Source organism: Podarcis tiliguerta, assembly GCF_965153285.1.
Source record: "Podarcis tiliguerta genome assembly, chromosome: 11".
In the NCBI taxonomy this organism is placed as follows: domain Eukaryota; kingdom Metazoa; phylum Chordata; class Lepidosauria; order Squamata; family Lacertidae; genus Podarcis; species Podarcis tiliguerta.
In genome coordinates this window covers 36,637,853-36,654,293 of record NC_139544.1, presented here as the reverse complement: position 1 = coordinate 36,654,293, position 16,441 = coordinate 36,637,853, and the positions used below count along the sequence as shown (strand labels likewise).

Below are 16,441 nucleotides of genomic sequence, written 5' to 3'. Positions count from 1 at the left end.
AGTCACAATCCATACCTATTCAGTTGTTTCTTAAGAAATACTGCTTTCTCATGCACTTCCCCGTCCCCCAGCCAGCTTCATTCAAAACTGAGGAAAAAGAATGACCGCATTGTTTAAGCAAGTGATGTGTACACTGCCTTAAAGCTACAAGCCTTTAGGGCAGGGGAGGACTTAACAAAGGCAGTTTTAACTGCCTCATCCCAACATCCTGCTGGCCTCTCACAGGCAGGGTGAAAAAATGGAGGGCTCTGCTTTCCTCCATCTGTTTCCGGCCTAAAATAATAACACTATTTCCCACCCACCTACCCACTTCCTCACTCATTGAAGAGGATCAGTGGCACTCAAAAGCATGTGTATGTTTTATTCTAGTTTGGGGCAGAGGGAGTGCTGGGGGTAAGGTAGGCTTGGGATCCCGACTGCTACCTAGAACAGGGGTCTGCAACCTTTAAGACAAAAAGAGCCACTTGGACCCATTTCCGGAAAAACAACAACTGGGAGCCGCAGCAGGCAGGAAGGTGACGTCGGGACGGGGTGTGACTAACGCACGCACCGCCCCCATGCGACGTCACAGCCAGTACAGCGCCCGCCACAGTGGGGAGTGTCGGGGCGCACAATGCGCCTCCTCCCCTCGCTAGCATCCACCCCGGAGCCGCGGCAAAGGTGTAAAAGAGCCACATGCGGCTCCGGAGCCGCGGGTTGCAGACCCCTGACCTAGAACACCCCCCAGCATGCCCCCATTTGGATGTCATAAGTAGGTTGGCTGGTGATTCAGAGGAACTGGTCTTGTTATTGTGGTTGTTACGTACTGAGATGAATAGGATCCAAAAGGCAGCAGTCTGATAGGTCCTAGAACAATAGGATTCAGAATGCAGCAGTTTGATTGGTCCACAGGAGCCACCCAATCCAGCTCCAGGTGGAAGGGAATCCACAACCTGATTGGCCTACAGGAGAATCCTGGAATTAGCCAATCACGTGGGGGTCATTGTGTAAATAATGTATATAAGGCAGACATTCTGGGGGAACTTCCATTCCTCCTCACCACTATGAGCTGAATAAAGAGCATGAAATCCACCCTTGACTCTGAGTATATTTCAGTAGTGGAGGTTGGCTCCAGCATTAGGTAGTTCTCTTTGACATCGGAGCTCATTTAATATATCCTATGGCCAGTGCTATTCTTCTAGAAAAAGAGGAGTCAGAGCTCATCATGAGTGCCTCCCTTGTACTCTTACAATAGCAATGGCGCCCACCTGAGAAGTGCCAGAACTGAGTTTCGGCAGGAAAAAAACCCAGCCAATGGCCACTCACTACCCTCCAGCATTCCACACAAAAATGGAGACATTCTATTAACATGATGATTTCTGCCCTTTTTCACTAGGGCAGTCGCTCATGTGCAGTAGCCTCCATGTGCAAAACTTAAAACCACATCACAGGAAACACTAGTTTTTAACCATTTGTTATGGCAAAAATGCATCAGGAAGTCTTTACAAGCCACAAATAAGGTATGAATTTGCTCACAGTGGTTACCTACCTAAAATAAACAAGCATCATGTTTTCCATTTAAAGTACTGGCTTCTAATCGCTGCTGCTTTTACAAACAACAGAATGTGATACTACCCTGGAGAGTTTTAAAAAAAAGTTTTTAGAGAATCAGACTTTCAAACATGTGCTACTTACACTACATGGTCATTGTAAGTAAATTGTTATACCTAGCAAGCAAAATAACAATATAATAGATATTTGTTCTATATATTCTTGTGCCCTCTTCTGTTCTATTTATTGGACATACTTAAATGATGTATTTTTTTTAAAAAAAACTAGTTTCTCGTTATTTTAGTCAGGTTTGTTTTTAAGCTAATGGGTAATATTCAGCTAAGTTCTACCCAGAGTAGAATCATTGAAATTAGTATACCTACCTGAATCATGTTTGTTCATTTTAAGTGATCTACTCTTTTAATGGATCTACTCATACTGCTGCTGGGTTTACTTCCGGGTAGACATGCATAGGATAGTAAAGGTACCCCTGCCCGTACGGGCCAGTCTTGACAGACTCTAGGGTTGTGCGCCCATCTCACTCAAGAGGCCGGGGGCCAGCGCTGTCCGGAGACACTTCCGGGTCACGTGGCCAGCGTGACATCGCTGCTCTGGCGAGCCAGAGCCGCACACGGAATGCCGTTTACCTTCCCGCTAGTAAGCGGTCCCTATTTATCTACTTGCACCCGGGAGTGCTTTCGAACTGCTAGGTTGGCAGGCGCTGGGACCGAGCAACGGGAGCGCACCCCACCGCGGGGATTCGAACCGCCGACCTTTCGATCGGCAAGCCCTAGGCGCTGAGGCTTTTACCCACAGCGCCACCTGCGTCCCCTAATGCATAGGATAGCACAAGTCAATTCCCCCCTGTAATCAGACACTTCCACAGCCAAATGGGAGCATCTGCCCATGGCTATTCGAGCCACGAGAAGATGATGACCAGTGAAAGACTCCACTATGCTGCATGTTGAACAAGTAAATATCTTTTCAAGCTGCAGTGCAAAGCTTGTAGCTGTCCAGGCATATGCAAAACATCCTGCGCAGAGACCCTTGTGGGTCTTAGGCCTTTCCTTCTGCGGTACATGGCTATCAAAAGTCTGCGCTTAGCAGCTGTTTCAGCACTCAGCAAGCTGGCTGACTTCATGTGAAAATAATGTTGGCTACAGTTCATGCCTTTGAAGCCAATGGGGGCCAGATGACTCTCAGCATGGAAGCAAGGTTTAGGTAAAAGGTAATGGGGTTTAGGGCAGCAGCCACAAGACAAACCCAATTACTAGCAGAGTTGCTTGCCTGATATGTTGCTCACCCAATAGTGCAAAAACCTCAAGTACATTTAAGTGGCACATTGGAATTGCATCAGCCAACAATTTTGCTCCAGCTTGCTCCTCCTCCCAAACAGCTGACGGGTGGGATTCTAGTTTCTTTAAAGGTCTGCAGCCCTAGCTGTTGAATCTGGCTGGGGAATCGTGATCAGAGCAGCAGTTTGTACGTATAGCTACTTTATCCAGTATCCAGGACAAGCCTAAGACATTTTGCTGAGACAGAGCAGCACACCTCCAAGATAAGGAACACAGTACCCGAGGTCAGTTCAATAATTTGGGAGCCTGAAGCTGAAAATACCACAAATACAGTGGTACCTCGGGTTAAGAATTTAATTCATTCTTACGCACACGCTTACATTTCCTGTTTGGACAGAACACCGAAATAGGGCTTAGCTGTTACGCACACAGCCTTGACTCCATGTTGTTGTTTTAAATGAGAAGCTACTGTGGCAGAGGGAAATTTGGAATGGAGAATGACCTGGGGGAGGGAAGAGGCGCTTAACCCTTTCCTGCCTCCTTTCCCCCCTTGCTTTCAACAATTCCCTGCCCCCAGCTCAACTTCAATTATGCGTTTGCAACACATGACTAAGATGCTATTGAGGGGAAGGAGGAGGAAGGAAACCATGAGAGTAAATTTGGAGTGGGGAAAATGGGTAGAGTACCCGCTCTGTTCTATACTTCTGTTTTATAAGCACCTTTTTTGTTTGTTATAGTGAAGGCAATGAGAAAGCTTTCAGCACACCTTTTTGTGTGACATGTCATTAGCCGATTTATTTCTGTTTATTTACAACAGGAGGGGTGAATTATACCCGGAGTCGAGTGTGACTTTCATGCTCTTTATTCAGCTCATAGTAATAATGAATGAAACTTTTCCCAAAACATCTAGCTATATATACATTATTTACACAATGGGCCCTGTGTGATTGGCTAATTCCGGGCTGTTCCTGTAGGCCAATCAGGTTGCGGATTCACCTCTTCCAGAAGCCTGATTGGCTGCTCCTGCAGGCCAATCAGGTTGCTGATTCGCTTCATCCAGGAGCGTGATTGGCTGCTCCTGCAGGCCAATCAGGTCGCTTATTTACTTCCACCTGGAGCTGGATTGGGTGGCACCTGCAGACCAATCAGACTGCTGCACTCTGGATCCTATTGTTTTAGGATTCAGCTCAGTACATAACAAGGGGGGAACCTCAGACCCAAATGCAGCCCCCCAAGCTTCCCTATTTGCTCCTCAAGACTTTCACAAGACCACATGACCTCTCACAAAGCCACACTTCACACCAGCCTCGCTCTGTGCTTCTGCCTGGCTGGATTGTGTCCCTGAACTGCTACAATGCCTCTGGCTTACCTGGACGGAGAGAGATGACAGTAGGTGGCTGCTTGTTGAAACTGCTGTGGCTGGAAGGCTGCCCTACTGTGCAGCAGGAAGAAGCGCATGCATTGCTCCATCCACTTTTGCGTCCAGCATATGGTCCCCAGAAGACATCCCATGAGAGAATGTGGCCCCGTCTGATAAAGAAGATTCCCCACCCCTGATTTACAGGAACAAACCAATCAGCTGTACCCTAAATGTTTTAACTTTAAAAAAGAAATTCAACCCTAAATGGTCAAAGGCCTGGAAACGATGCCTTATGAGGAACGGCTAAGGGAGCTGGGCATGTTTAGCCTGGAGAAGAGGAGGTTAAGGGGTGATATGATAGCCATGTTCAAATATATAAAAGGATGTCACATAGAGGAGGGAGAAAGGTTGTTTTCTGCTGCTCCAGAGAAGCGGACACGGAGCAATGGGTCCAAACTACAAGAAAGAAGATTCCACCTAAACATTAGGAAGAACTTCCTGACAGCAAGAGCTGTTCGACAGTGGAATTTGCTGCCAAGGAGTGTGGTGGAGTCTCCTTCTTTGGAGATCTTTAAGCAGAGGCTTGATAACCATATGTCAGGAGTGGTCTGATGGTGTTTCCTGCTTGGCAGGGGGTTGGACTCGATGGCCCTTGTGGTCTCTTCCAACTCTATGATTCTATGATTCTAAATGACCCCCACCCTATTCTATCTATGGTGTGCTATCTTTACATCAATAATGACAAGCGTAGTGTGGACTTGCACCAAAAAAAAAAGCCGTATAAGAATTTAATATACATTGCTTTATTGTTTGCCAAAGCAGCTTGTATTCTTAAATATCTCCAACTCCATATTGCTGAGCCTGAAATTCTTGGAAGTCCTCTGGGATAGTATCTAAAAACATGAAACAGAAGACACACGATTAGTCTTTACTCTTGGTATGAAACTCATGAGCATTTTATTTTCGAAGTTCAGGCTAAGAGCTGGTGCCTGCTTATTACACACAGCTGTAACTTTTTTTTTTTTTTAGAGGTTCTGTTTTACAGATGGATTAATTAAATATGAGTGTGGTCTCTACAGGGGGGAAAGCACACCTTAAGGCCAGTATCGTGAACTCCTAGGTTATTATTACCCATGTCGCATCTGCAGGGGTCAAAATGGTTCAGCTTCTTACATGACACAAGTCCAGTCCTAAGCAGGAAAATGTGCAAACTTCAGTGATCCTCCATGCCTCCTTTTGGGGGGCAAGTGCCCCCAGCCTTCCCTAAAGTGCCCTGGGTGCCTTCAGGCAGAAGTTCATCCTTACCTCACTCACCCACCTTCCCTGTCCCTGAACAGGACAAGCTTGTAGCTTTTTGCCAGTATGATTCTGCATGCCCAAGATTTCTAGGCACCTTGGCTGTGCACCGGCCAAGCAAATCCCAGGCACCTTCGCATGCAAACTGCCAGGACAAAATCTTACCTGACCTCTGCAATTTCAAAGTTAGAAAGAAGGCAAGTCACTCATCAGGGGTGCCAGAGTGTGGCATCACACTTGCCAAGGCAAGCAGAACTGCTCAAGTCTACATGTCTCTCTGCTTAAAGCTGGACTTGTCTAATGCAAGAAGCCACAGATGTAAGGAAGGATTTACATCCCACTGAATTCAATGGCCTTCCTGCCAAGTAAGACTGCTTATTAAGATTGCAACTTTAACTGTCCATGGCTGTATACTTTTGTTAGTAATCAGCTGAACAGTTTCTATGACTAAGATCTGAACAGCAAAGCCTACACCTGAGGGCTTCTCCGTTTATCAATTGTTCCCTATTTTGTGGCCCAAGTAACAGTGGGAATATGACGACCTAAAGGAAATAATGTGAGTCAATGGATGCACCTGTTACTTCTTGATGTTCCCCCCTGCCCCAGATTCTTATTTCAATATTTCCAAAATGCTCAGTATTGTGCAAAGATTGCTGGTGTTTTTAACATGATTAATTGCACGCTTTTTAGATCTCCAAAGGGTATTCTGCAAGCAACTGACATTTACACAACAGTTGAGTTATCAGCTGTACTCACATCTGAGCAGCCCAGAGACCTGCTAAGTCACATTGCAGATTTGGAAAGCATACGCGATGCCTTATCTGCAAAGTCATTCATGCAGCCTCCCTAAAACAGCTTTCCTCTTTACAGCTGCCCATTTGATTAGGCAAGAGGAGGATGTGGGGGGAAATGTTACCATTGCAGCGATACTTCAGATTGGACCAAATAATGTTTTCCTGAGAGAAGCAGAAAACACCAAGCCTTCCTCCACGCATGGTAGTGTCTATGGTTACTCCAGAATCCGCCACCAGTTCAGAACCTTCATAGAACCTTGCCCTTTGAAAGTGGAACAAATAAAGATAGATGTATCCTGATTCTCTACACACAGTGGGTTGTTTTCTTTTCTTTTTTAAAGTGAGGTGCTGGTACTCAGATATAGATATAGATATATAGATATAGATATAGATATAGATATAGATGATATTGATATTGATATAGATATAGATATAGAGATATAGAGATATAGATAGATGATATAGATAAAAGTGCTGTGAGTGGCAGCACAAAATGGCTGCCATGGGCAGAAAAAGAGAAAAGGTACTTTGTATTTTTGAGTATTGTTACAAGCACACACACACACCTATGAATTCTCATTTTGCAGTTTTACTGGTTTTTATCTTTATTGTAGAGTTACTTATACACTGCTTAGAGGTGAAAATAACTAAGTATATAAATTGCCAAAATATGGAAATATCTTTCTTTTTAAAAAAGATAAGAACCTGGAGCTGATTCATGTTATGATATCGTGAAACAAACATGGAAGACTTGCAGCTGGATGTGTTAATAAGTTCCTAGTGAAAAGCACCGTGATTGGGGGTGAAAAGCTGTATGTTGTGGTTACCAATATGTGTGAACTCAGCCTTAGTTTGATGGGGAAAAGAGCTTGCTGAGAGTCTTGCCTGGTAATAATTTCTGACAGCAGGAAGACAACATGCCAGATCTTTTACAACTCGTCTCCTTGTCTGTGAGTATAATTCACATTTACATATTTCAGGCGGCAGAAGGGCACTGTTGCTTAAAGCAAAGTAAGAAGAACTTTAATTAAGTGTATATCCCGAATGAAGGCTTGGGGTGGATAGCATGTTCTACATACAATATTTAATAGTTGCAACAGACTATTCAGGTACTGGGCAAAAACTGGAAACCAATAAAATAAAATAAAAAGCAAACCCATTACCATCATTAGAACTACATTTACAGTGGTACCTCGGGTTACATACGCTTCAGGTTACAGACTCCGCTAACCCAGAAATAGTGCTTCAGGTTAAGAACTTTGCTTCAGGATGAGAACAGAAATCATGCTCTGGCAGTGCGGTGGCAGCAGGAGGCCCCATTAGCTTAACCTCAGGTTAAGAACAGTTTCAGGTTAAGAATGGACCTCCAGAATGAATTAAGTACTTAACCCGAGGTACCACTGTATACACAAACGTATGGTAGTGTGTATCGTGAAACAGAAGTTTGTTTTTTGCTTTCACATACTGTACAGTCGTACCTTAGTAGTGGAACCGAATCCGTTCCGGAAGTCCGTTCAACTACCAAAACGTTAGGAAACCAAAGCACTGCTTATAATTGGCTGCAGGAAGCTCCTGCAGCCAATCAGAAGCCCAGTTGGACGTTCGGCTTCCAAAAATAGTACACAAACCAGAACAGAATCTCCGGGTTTGTGGCATTCAAGAACTAAGCTGTTCGAAAACCAAGGTACAACAGTATTGCATTTTTAAGTATACACATAGACCACAATAGATGTTCACTAAGAATTGCATTGTATCCTGCTTTGCCCATCGCCTTACCTAATATACCCAACCTGAGGTCTGTGCTGCAAGAACCAGCGATAGGAAACTTTATCCTTCCAGCCTACATTTCGAGGGTCCTTCCAAAGCAGTCTGACTTGATCATTAGTGTCCCCTGTGTGCCAAAGTGAATTCCTGAGGTGTTCTCCAGGCCCAGTTTTTGATTTAACAGCCTACACAGAACACAAGTACAAAGACAAGTCAAAAATAAGAAATCTCCTTTAATAACAATAACATTTCTCCGAGTATTATGAGAAAAACCAGAAGTTTTAATTCTTTTCCCATTCTGTAATGGAACCAGGCACACACATCCAAATAAACGAATGTTAGAAACCACATCATACAAACGCCCTGCCAGTTCCATCTTAGTGCAACGCTAGATGACAGCATTAATGAGATCTGGGTCATTTTGGCTCAAGCCTGTACCTTCAGCTGAATCCCAGGTTCTGCAACAGCTCTAAACGGAGTTGCCTGCCAATAGGTCTGCTCAGTCTGTTTCCACATCACCACATAAAAGCTGGAGCTGTCTTGATAACCAAAAATGAAGCCGGCGTAGTCGTCATCCGTTGCCGTGTTGACAAAGAAAGTGCCTTCAAAATCAACTCCGTTGAAAGCTGTGTAACCTGTTCGAATGTATAGGTATACACATCAAGTCCAAACCAATTATATCTGTAAAATTCTATACTTGTTCTTCCTTTAGATGTAAAAGGTCCAATCAACTGCTCCAGACCCCAGGCCTGCAGTGTCCAACCCCTGCTTTAACCAGAAATGCTGGAGATTTTATCTGAGATTTAATGCTTCTAGCACTAGGCTATAGACCAAAGCATCCTGAAGCTGGATGAAGGCTGCACATTGGGGATCCCTATACAGTGGTACCTTGGGTTACATACGCTTCAGGTTACAGACGCTTCAGGTTACAGACTCCGCTAACCCAGAAATAGTACCTTGGGTTAAGAACTTTGCTTCAGGATGAGAACAGAAATTGTGCTCCGGTGGTGCGGCAGCAGTGGGAGGCGCCATTAGCTAAAGTGGTGCTTCAGGTTAAGAACAGTTTCAGGTTAAGAACGGACCTCCGGAATGAATTAAGTACTTAACCCGAGGTACCACTGTATGCATCTTTTGAGCAAATAGTTATAATCCATTTCTGCTTGTGAGCTGCTGTGTGAGTGTCTACAAAAAAACCAACAACCTCACATACCTACAGCAAGTCCAGGATCACTATTCATGGTCTGCACAATCTCCATGCCCTATGAAACATAAGCAATATAATTCATGAAGCTAGTCTAAGGATGTTTTATTAAGTCATGCCCAAGATGATGGATAAAGACCACTCTCATTATCAATGCTCAACCATGTATCACCTTGTGAGTCCAGCAAATTTATGTTCATTGCCAAAAATATCCAGATTGTTTTCTTCCAATAAGTACCATCCCCTCAAACCCCACCACTACCACATTTCAACATTAACACCCTTATACTTCCAAGTTTTTTTCTTGCCTATCATTTCTGGATGCTTTAAGATATTAAAAAATGTTTTACCTGGTTCAGAACCACCCAGTTAGGGTCAATCTGAGCATCCCCTTCTGGATCCAGGACGACAGTCTGATAAGCCCTGAAATCTGTCAGGGTGATCTCTGCATTCTCGGGACAAACGTCAATCCTATCTATCACTGTGTCTTGATCAAAATCTGATTCACAGATATCACCAACTCCATCACCTGGACACATGAACACAACACCCAAAGGATGTGATTTGATAGCTGTTTTCACAAAACAGCTGTTTCAGCAGCAGTTAACAGGAGGAAACAAATACTTATGTTTTGCCAAGCTCATAGATATGCAGGAATTGCATCAGGCCCAATTTCTGATTGCCTTTAACAGTGAAAGGGAGGAGGGGTGGAGCAACCTAAGTAATGGCCAGGTACCAAGAGATAAAACCAAAGAGAAGCATTTGAGTGATGTGTAAGCAATCCTGAGGACTGAATTAAACAGAGTTGTACATCACTTTAGGAGATTCTGGCTGAAGCCAGATTATGAACTGAATTCATTTCAGCTTTCATTAACTACTATAAAGCAGGTAGGACAGCCATTTGGACACCACCTGGTGAAAATAGGTGAGAAGGAGCAGCTGCCTTGCTATGAAGTGAACAAAGCAAAGGTGTAGCAGCTGGTGAATCACTGCCCTGGTACTTCAGACCAGAAGCACAGGAAGAGCCTGTGTTCCCTGTGGGTTACACCTGAAGTGCATACTGATGTATAAAGTGTGGGTTCTAATTGTGTTTGTGGATAAAATCGGGGAACTGTGGTTACTCTGAATGAATCACCCAAAAATAAACGGGTGCAATTTGTAAATACATGTGTTGTTTGGTCTTTACATCTTAATTTTATTGGGCTTCACTAAGAGCATGTAGCCTTGACTTAATGTGCTTCATACCAAACCTTACCACCACTGCCCTCTCATGGCCTTTTGTAACCTGCATGAAATCGTTCACACCTGTGGTAGTCTGGTTTGACAGACAGGCCTCTGCTCTGCAAAAGAAGCTGAGACACACAGGACTGTCTGCGCAAGGGGAAAACTTTCTGCTCCTACTATGGATAAAATGGCACTTGCGCCTTATAATCACCAATTATATTCAATTCTCATTCAATATAAGTTTATTGTTCCTGTCAATAAAGCTCAATAAAGGCATTTCTTAAGGAAGCTGGTAAGAGCCTGGTCACATAACTAGCTCTGAAATGCTCTGTTTTCAAGAGTGGATACCAAGAGGGAAATGTGGTGTTTCTAATTAGTTGTAGGTCCCTTCTGGATTCAATCCAGAAGAGCCAATAAGTTGACACTTATTCAAGGTCAAAGCAAAGCTCAGTTCTGGAAAATATAGGTTCCTTATGATCAAAGGAAATAATCAGCTTCCTTTGAGGATCAGAAGGCACCATATCGTCACCATATGTTGTGCATTAAAAAAAAAACTGAGGTAAAAAGAGAAAGAATAAGAAATGTCTGCCATACTGTTGTCATCTTCTTGTCCTGGATTAGGAACAAGCCGGCAATTATCTGGGCCTGGAGGAACAAGGTCTGGAATTCCATCATTGTCGTCGTCATCATCACACTCATCCCCCAGCCCATCCTTATCGGTGTCTAGTTGGGAACTGTTAATGACTGTGGGACAGTTGTCGGTGCTGTCTTGGTGCCCATCCCCATCGCTGGGAGTAAAGAAGGGGGCAAAAGCAAAAACACCCTGTGTTAGTTCCTATTTCTATCTTTCTAAGTAATAGGAGTGTTGGCTACTACTTCTTGTACTACCAACAAAGAATGCTTGTTTGTTTTCCTGTATCCATTGTTACACTGGAAGGCCTCTAATGAAGGTTTGTTGTGACAGTTAGTACTAGGAGACAAAACCACCTTATTTGAGGAAACAATTGGAGATATTCACATGATCTCAGGGAACTTCTTGAATCTTCTCTAACCAGAATATATCTGAGGTTACTACAAGCTGGAACTAGACATGAAGGGAAACACTGATGTTTATTCCTGTCCTAACACTGGTAAACACTCAGCAGCCTGAATTGAGGTCTTTAGCCATAAGGGAAGTAATTCCCGCAGTTAGGTTTATAATGACTACCATCCTTGATGTATTACTGAGAATGGAGGGATCCAGCAAATGATTTCAACCCTTCTGACAATATTTGCTTATTTTACTTGTATGAAGTAAAGCCCAAATGGTCTTTTGCTGTATTTGTTTCCATGCACTTTTGGCACACAAAAACCTGTTTTCTATACACCATCATGCAGTTGTTATTGAAATGAGCTTTATTGCTCTTCTGCTTTAAATAACGGCATTAATTAAAGAAGGAATAGCTAGGGGGTGAGCCTGGCAGTGCTGGGGTGTGGTTATCTTTTTCTCCTAAGCTATTTTCTCAAAGGACATCCCCACACCTCTCTATTCCATAGCTGGGCAAATAGTAACTTTGCGAGGTGAACTGCTTATGAGAAAGTTTAATCGCTATCCGCCTCAGCCTGTGAGGGTGCTTTTAACATATATGAAGAGAGACGATTTGTGGAAATAGATTGTAAATCTGCATTGGTTCCAATAATGAGTACAGTGTATTGAAAATAATTTAAGCTAAACTTTTACCTTGGTAGAGACATAGGTGCAATTTCAGTGAAATTAGTGGATGGAATCCAACAAAGTGAATGTTTCATCATGTCAAGGATATCTGCTTGTGCAGGGGAATGTTTCTCCCCTGACACATGCCCCCTACATCAGGAGCAGATTGAGAGAGGGTGCAGGCATGTCCCATTACACAAGCATAAATATTTGCAGTGATGAGGCAGGTTAGTTAAATACCTCCAAGCAGCATCATAACAAGGATGAATTTGATTCTGGTTAAGATTTACCCTACCTGTCTTGATTGGTGTCACAGGAATCTCCTACCAGATCATTATCAATATCTGACTGTAAACAGAAATACAACAAGATTAAATTACTAAATTGCAGAGAGGGGAAAATATAAAATTACATTGCTGGAAGTCATTAAAATTCAACACACATCTTTCAATAGTCTGTATTAGCAGGGGATTAATATCTGAAAAGGTGGAAAGATGGATTGGACCCCAGCTGTCCATACAATTCTGTATTATATAGGCACAGATTATTTATCCTTAGAGAGATCTCCCTGTGCATAAAATCCTTTTCAGTTTCTTTGTTTGCTTGCTTTTGCAATTAAAGAAGATTGACATTTAATTCCTATGGCTATTTATTCAGTGAGAACATTTATTGGCATTGGGCTTTATCTCAGTGATTTGCACAAATGAGGGCTCAGGAGCGGAGAACATGTTTTGAAAGGAGGAAGTCCCATGTTCGATCTGACACCTTCAAATAATGGCTGTCAGGTACAGAACTGGGAAAAAGCCACTTCCAGAGATTCTTAGACACCTGCTACCAGTCAGGCTGAGGTAGCAAACCTTTTGGGTTTTCTGGACACCTTTATGCATTGGATTGATTAAATGTCAGATCAATACTTGTGTCATACAGGAAAACAATAACTACAGCATTACTGTAGTTCTCATAGTTCATACTAAAGTTTAACAGAGCTGTACTTTTCTTTCTTTCTAAATATTTATTGCCACAATGGAACTGGAACACCACACTTGAAATTTTCATAATCTTAAATTGACAGTTCAATTTTTGCTTCCACTAAGAACCAAAGACTTTGATTCCCCATCCTGGTGCCATGCAGATGTTGTTGGACCCCAACTCCCATTTGCCCCAGTCAGCATGGCCAATAGCCAAGGATGATGGGAATTATAGTCTTAAATTATCTGGAGGGTCACAGGTTGCCAATTCTGGCCTATGGCTTTTTTTCTTCTGCTGTTGCTCACCTGATTTGGGTTGCTAATATCTGGGCAGCTGTCACAAGCATCACCCACACCATCATTATCTCTGTCTTTCTGTTCCCGATTGGGGACCCTCTGACAGTTGTCCAAAACGTTCTTAATACCTGAATGAAATGATGACACAAAATCAATGTTGGCTTTGCATCGCTCTAGCAACTCATAAGGCCAGAAACAAAGAGTCAGCGTGGCATAATGGATAGCAGATGAGATGTGGACCAAGGAAGACCTTGTTGCAAATTGCTACTTGGCCATTAGATTCACTGGGAAATCTTGGGCTTGTTGGTATCTCTGCGCCCAATCTGCCTCAAAAGTCTTGCCTGAGGATGAAATGGGATAGTCCCACATATAATTCTGAGCTCTTTGGAAAAGAGGAAGGATACAAAACAACAGTAGTAATGAGGATTGTGGAGAAGTCGTTTTTTAAAAAAATTGTTTACTAGAACAGCGTTGGGTTTAGATACAATGTCTATGTATATGGGGTCATGTAAAGGGTTAAATTTGATGTCCTAGATATCTGTTGGTGACTGATAGTTGGCTTTTATTTACTTACATAAGACTGGGGGCGGGGAAACTAGATTCTTAAGGAGAAGATTGTAAAATTGCAGTTCTGAGTGGCCGGCTATGTAGAAATTCTTGGTAAATCACTGAATGGCAAAAATGGCCTGATGAGGGGGAGACTTATATGCCACTCAAATCTTATGTAATGAAGGATAGGGTGGCTGGAAGATAAATAGGCCCATTCTACTACTGTTGAGAGAGAGAAAGAAGAGCAAAGAGATGAAGAAGAGGAAGACAAGAATGAAGAAGATGACTTAGGATGAGACTAGCTGAGAATAAGCTGAGGGAGAAGGCTGAAGTCTAGACTCTGGAGCTGAAGCAAGATGGAAAAGAGGTTATTGAGGTGAAAGAAAAGCAGCCTGCTGGTATAATTTGCCCCCCAAGAGCTGAATCACTGGCTTAAGCCAAAGATTGGCCATGAGGGCATTGAACAGTAAGGAGAATTCAGCAAGGAGCTTCTGAAGCTGACCAGAATGAGAACTGCCTGCTAGTCTGGCTTGAAGGAAACCAGGTGAAGTCCACAGCACGTGGCACTGGGATCGAATGAGTAATTGCCATATAGGTTAAATAGTGCTAGGAATTTCTCTTTACCAGCCAGCCTTATGTAAACCTCTGTAACTGTCAGTTAAAGATACAGCAACCTTACAACAGAAAACGTAAGCCAGTCTTAAACAGTAACCAGCTATTGTTACTGTTACTTTACATGTATAGGGTTTTTTTAAATAAAAAAATAAGACAAATGATATCTTGCTGCTTTTATTTAATGAGACAAGTGTGTCTGGCTGCTTTCGTACCACATCTAAAATACCACAGCTACTGGGTTATATAGTTATGGGCTATAGCCAAACCTAGTAAACGGTATAGTAAAGATACAGTGGTACCTCAGGGTTAAGTAATTAATTCGTTCCGGAGGTCCCTACTTAACCTGAAATTGTTCTTAACCTGAAGCACCACTTTAGCTAATGGGGCCTCCTGCTGCTGCCACGCCGCCGGAGCACGATTTCTGTTCTCATCCTGAAGCAAAGTTCTTAACCTGAAGCACTATTTCTGGGTTAGCAGAGTCTGTAACCTGAAGCGTATGTGACCTGAAGCGTATGTAACCTGAGGTACCACTGTATTTTGTTGCAGTGGTTGCAGGTGAATCGGCTGTGGTAAATAAAAGCTCATTCTCCACATATAAAAAGAAAAGATTAACTCACCACAAAGATCGCAATTGTCACAATGACAATAAATAGGCCAGGAGCTGAAGAGGGCTTTGTTAATTGTCATTTGTGACTAAGGGACCACATGATGTTGTTGCTGCCTCCTAGTCTTCAGAAGCAGCTCTTTGGGGCGCTGAGAGCTGTGTTGAGTAAGCGGGTCCTGAAAATGTGCTACAGCTGCTTAAAAAGTCAATGTTGAAAATGCAAGCTTGGATGCTAGGTCCCTTCTGTGCCAGTTTCAAGTGCAGAACAGAGAGGGTATCTAACAGGCGAAGATGTACTCACCATCTCCATCCATGTCATCATCACAGGCATCACCTTTGCCATCTCCGTCCGTGTCTCGCTGGTCATTGTTTAAGACCATACGGCAATTGTCACAAGCATCACCAAAGATGTCTTGGTCACTGTTTCTCTGGTTAACGTTAGGAGCCAGTACACAGTTGTCCTGAAACAGAGAAAGGCAAAGTGCTCTGGGCTAGAGTCTCTCTGGAGCAGCATCACTCATCATCACTCTCTGATGACTTTGCTTTTGCAAGTGATGAATTTGCAGAAGAATTCAGCTCACTGGGTTCACACAGGGAATCTCCTTTTGAAACTTTGTTGTTGATGATGATGCCTGGCAACTCTTACAAGGTCTGCTGTACCATGTCCTGGGAGACTGAAATGCTCCCCCACCAATAACTGTTACCATTCTATATGTCTAATTGAATCCTGCATACAGATAGACCTGTTTGATCTAAGTAAATAATCAATAAAAACACAAGACGCAACCGGCTGTACTTTTGAATAAATAAGGTATACTATTCATTGTATCAAATTGTAGATTTCAATGGAAGTCTCATAAAGTTCAACGAGAAAAGCAGAAGACCACTACTATGCTATAAGATCCACTATCCTGTAATATTACATATGAGCCTGGAAGGCTAATATTCCGGAAATCCTTGTCTTAGACTGTGAAAGGATTCTGTGGAACTGTAACAACCCTTCGTGTGGATTGTTGGACTCTTTGAACAGACAGGTGGGATAGATACTATTACATGTATGGACCTTATGCATGAACTGACTAGAGAATGAACTGATCCACTGGGTCTTCTGCTTTTCTCGTTGAACTTTATGAGACTTCTGTTGAAATCTACAATTTAATACAATGAATACCTTATTTATTCAAAAGTACAGCCAGTTACGTCTTGTGTGTTTATTGAGCATGTTACACATAACCATAGGTTTGTTGTTGT

At 42.9% G+C, this 16,441-nt stretch overlaps 1 protein-coding gene across 2 annotated transcripts in view; it reads right to left on the bottom strand.

Annotated features, from left to right (window-relative positions):
* Window positions 1-4,972: 4,972 nt before the first annotated feature.
* THBS4 (thrombospondin 4) overlaps window positions 4,973-16,441 on the bottom strand; it is a 38,364-nt gene continuing 26,895 nt past the window's right edge. The window contains exons 13-22 of one of the 2 annotated variants that reach the window (XM_083403830.1): window positions 15,492-15,651; window positions 13,432-13,550; window positions 12,453-12,505; window positions 11,059-11,252; window positions 9,591-9,769; window positions 9,250-9,298; window positions 8,478-8,674; window positions 8,052-8,224; window positions 6,398-6,537; window positions 4,973-5,078 (exon numbers count right to left, since the gene is read on the bottom strand). In XM_083403830.1, the coding sequence (XP_083259956.1) occupies window positions 5,017-5,078; window positions 6,398-6,537; window positions 8,052-8,224; window positions 8,478-8,674; window positions 9,250-9,298; window positions 9,591-9,769; window positions 11,059-11,252; window positions 12,453-12,505; window positions 13,432-13,550; window positions 15,492-15,651 (1,326 nt within the window). In that variant the 3' untranslated portion in view covers window positions 4,973-5,016. The other variant, XM_083403831.1, reaches the window with a different exon arrangement.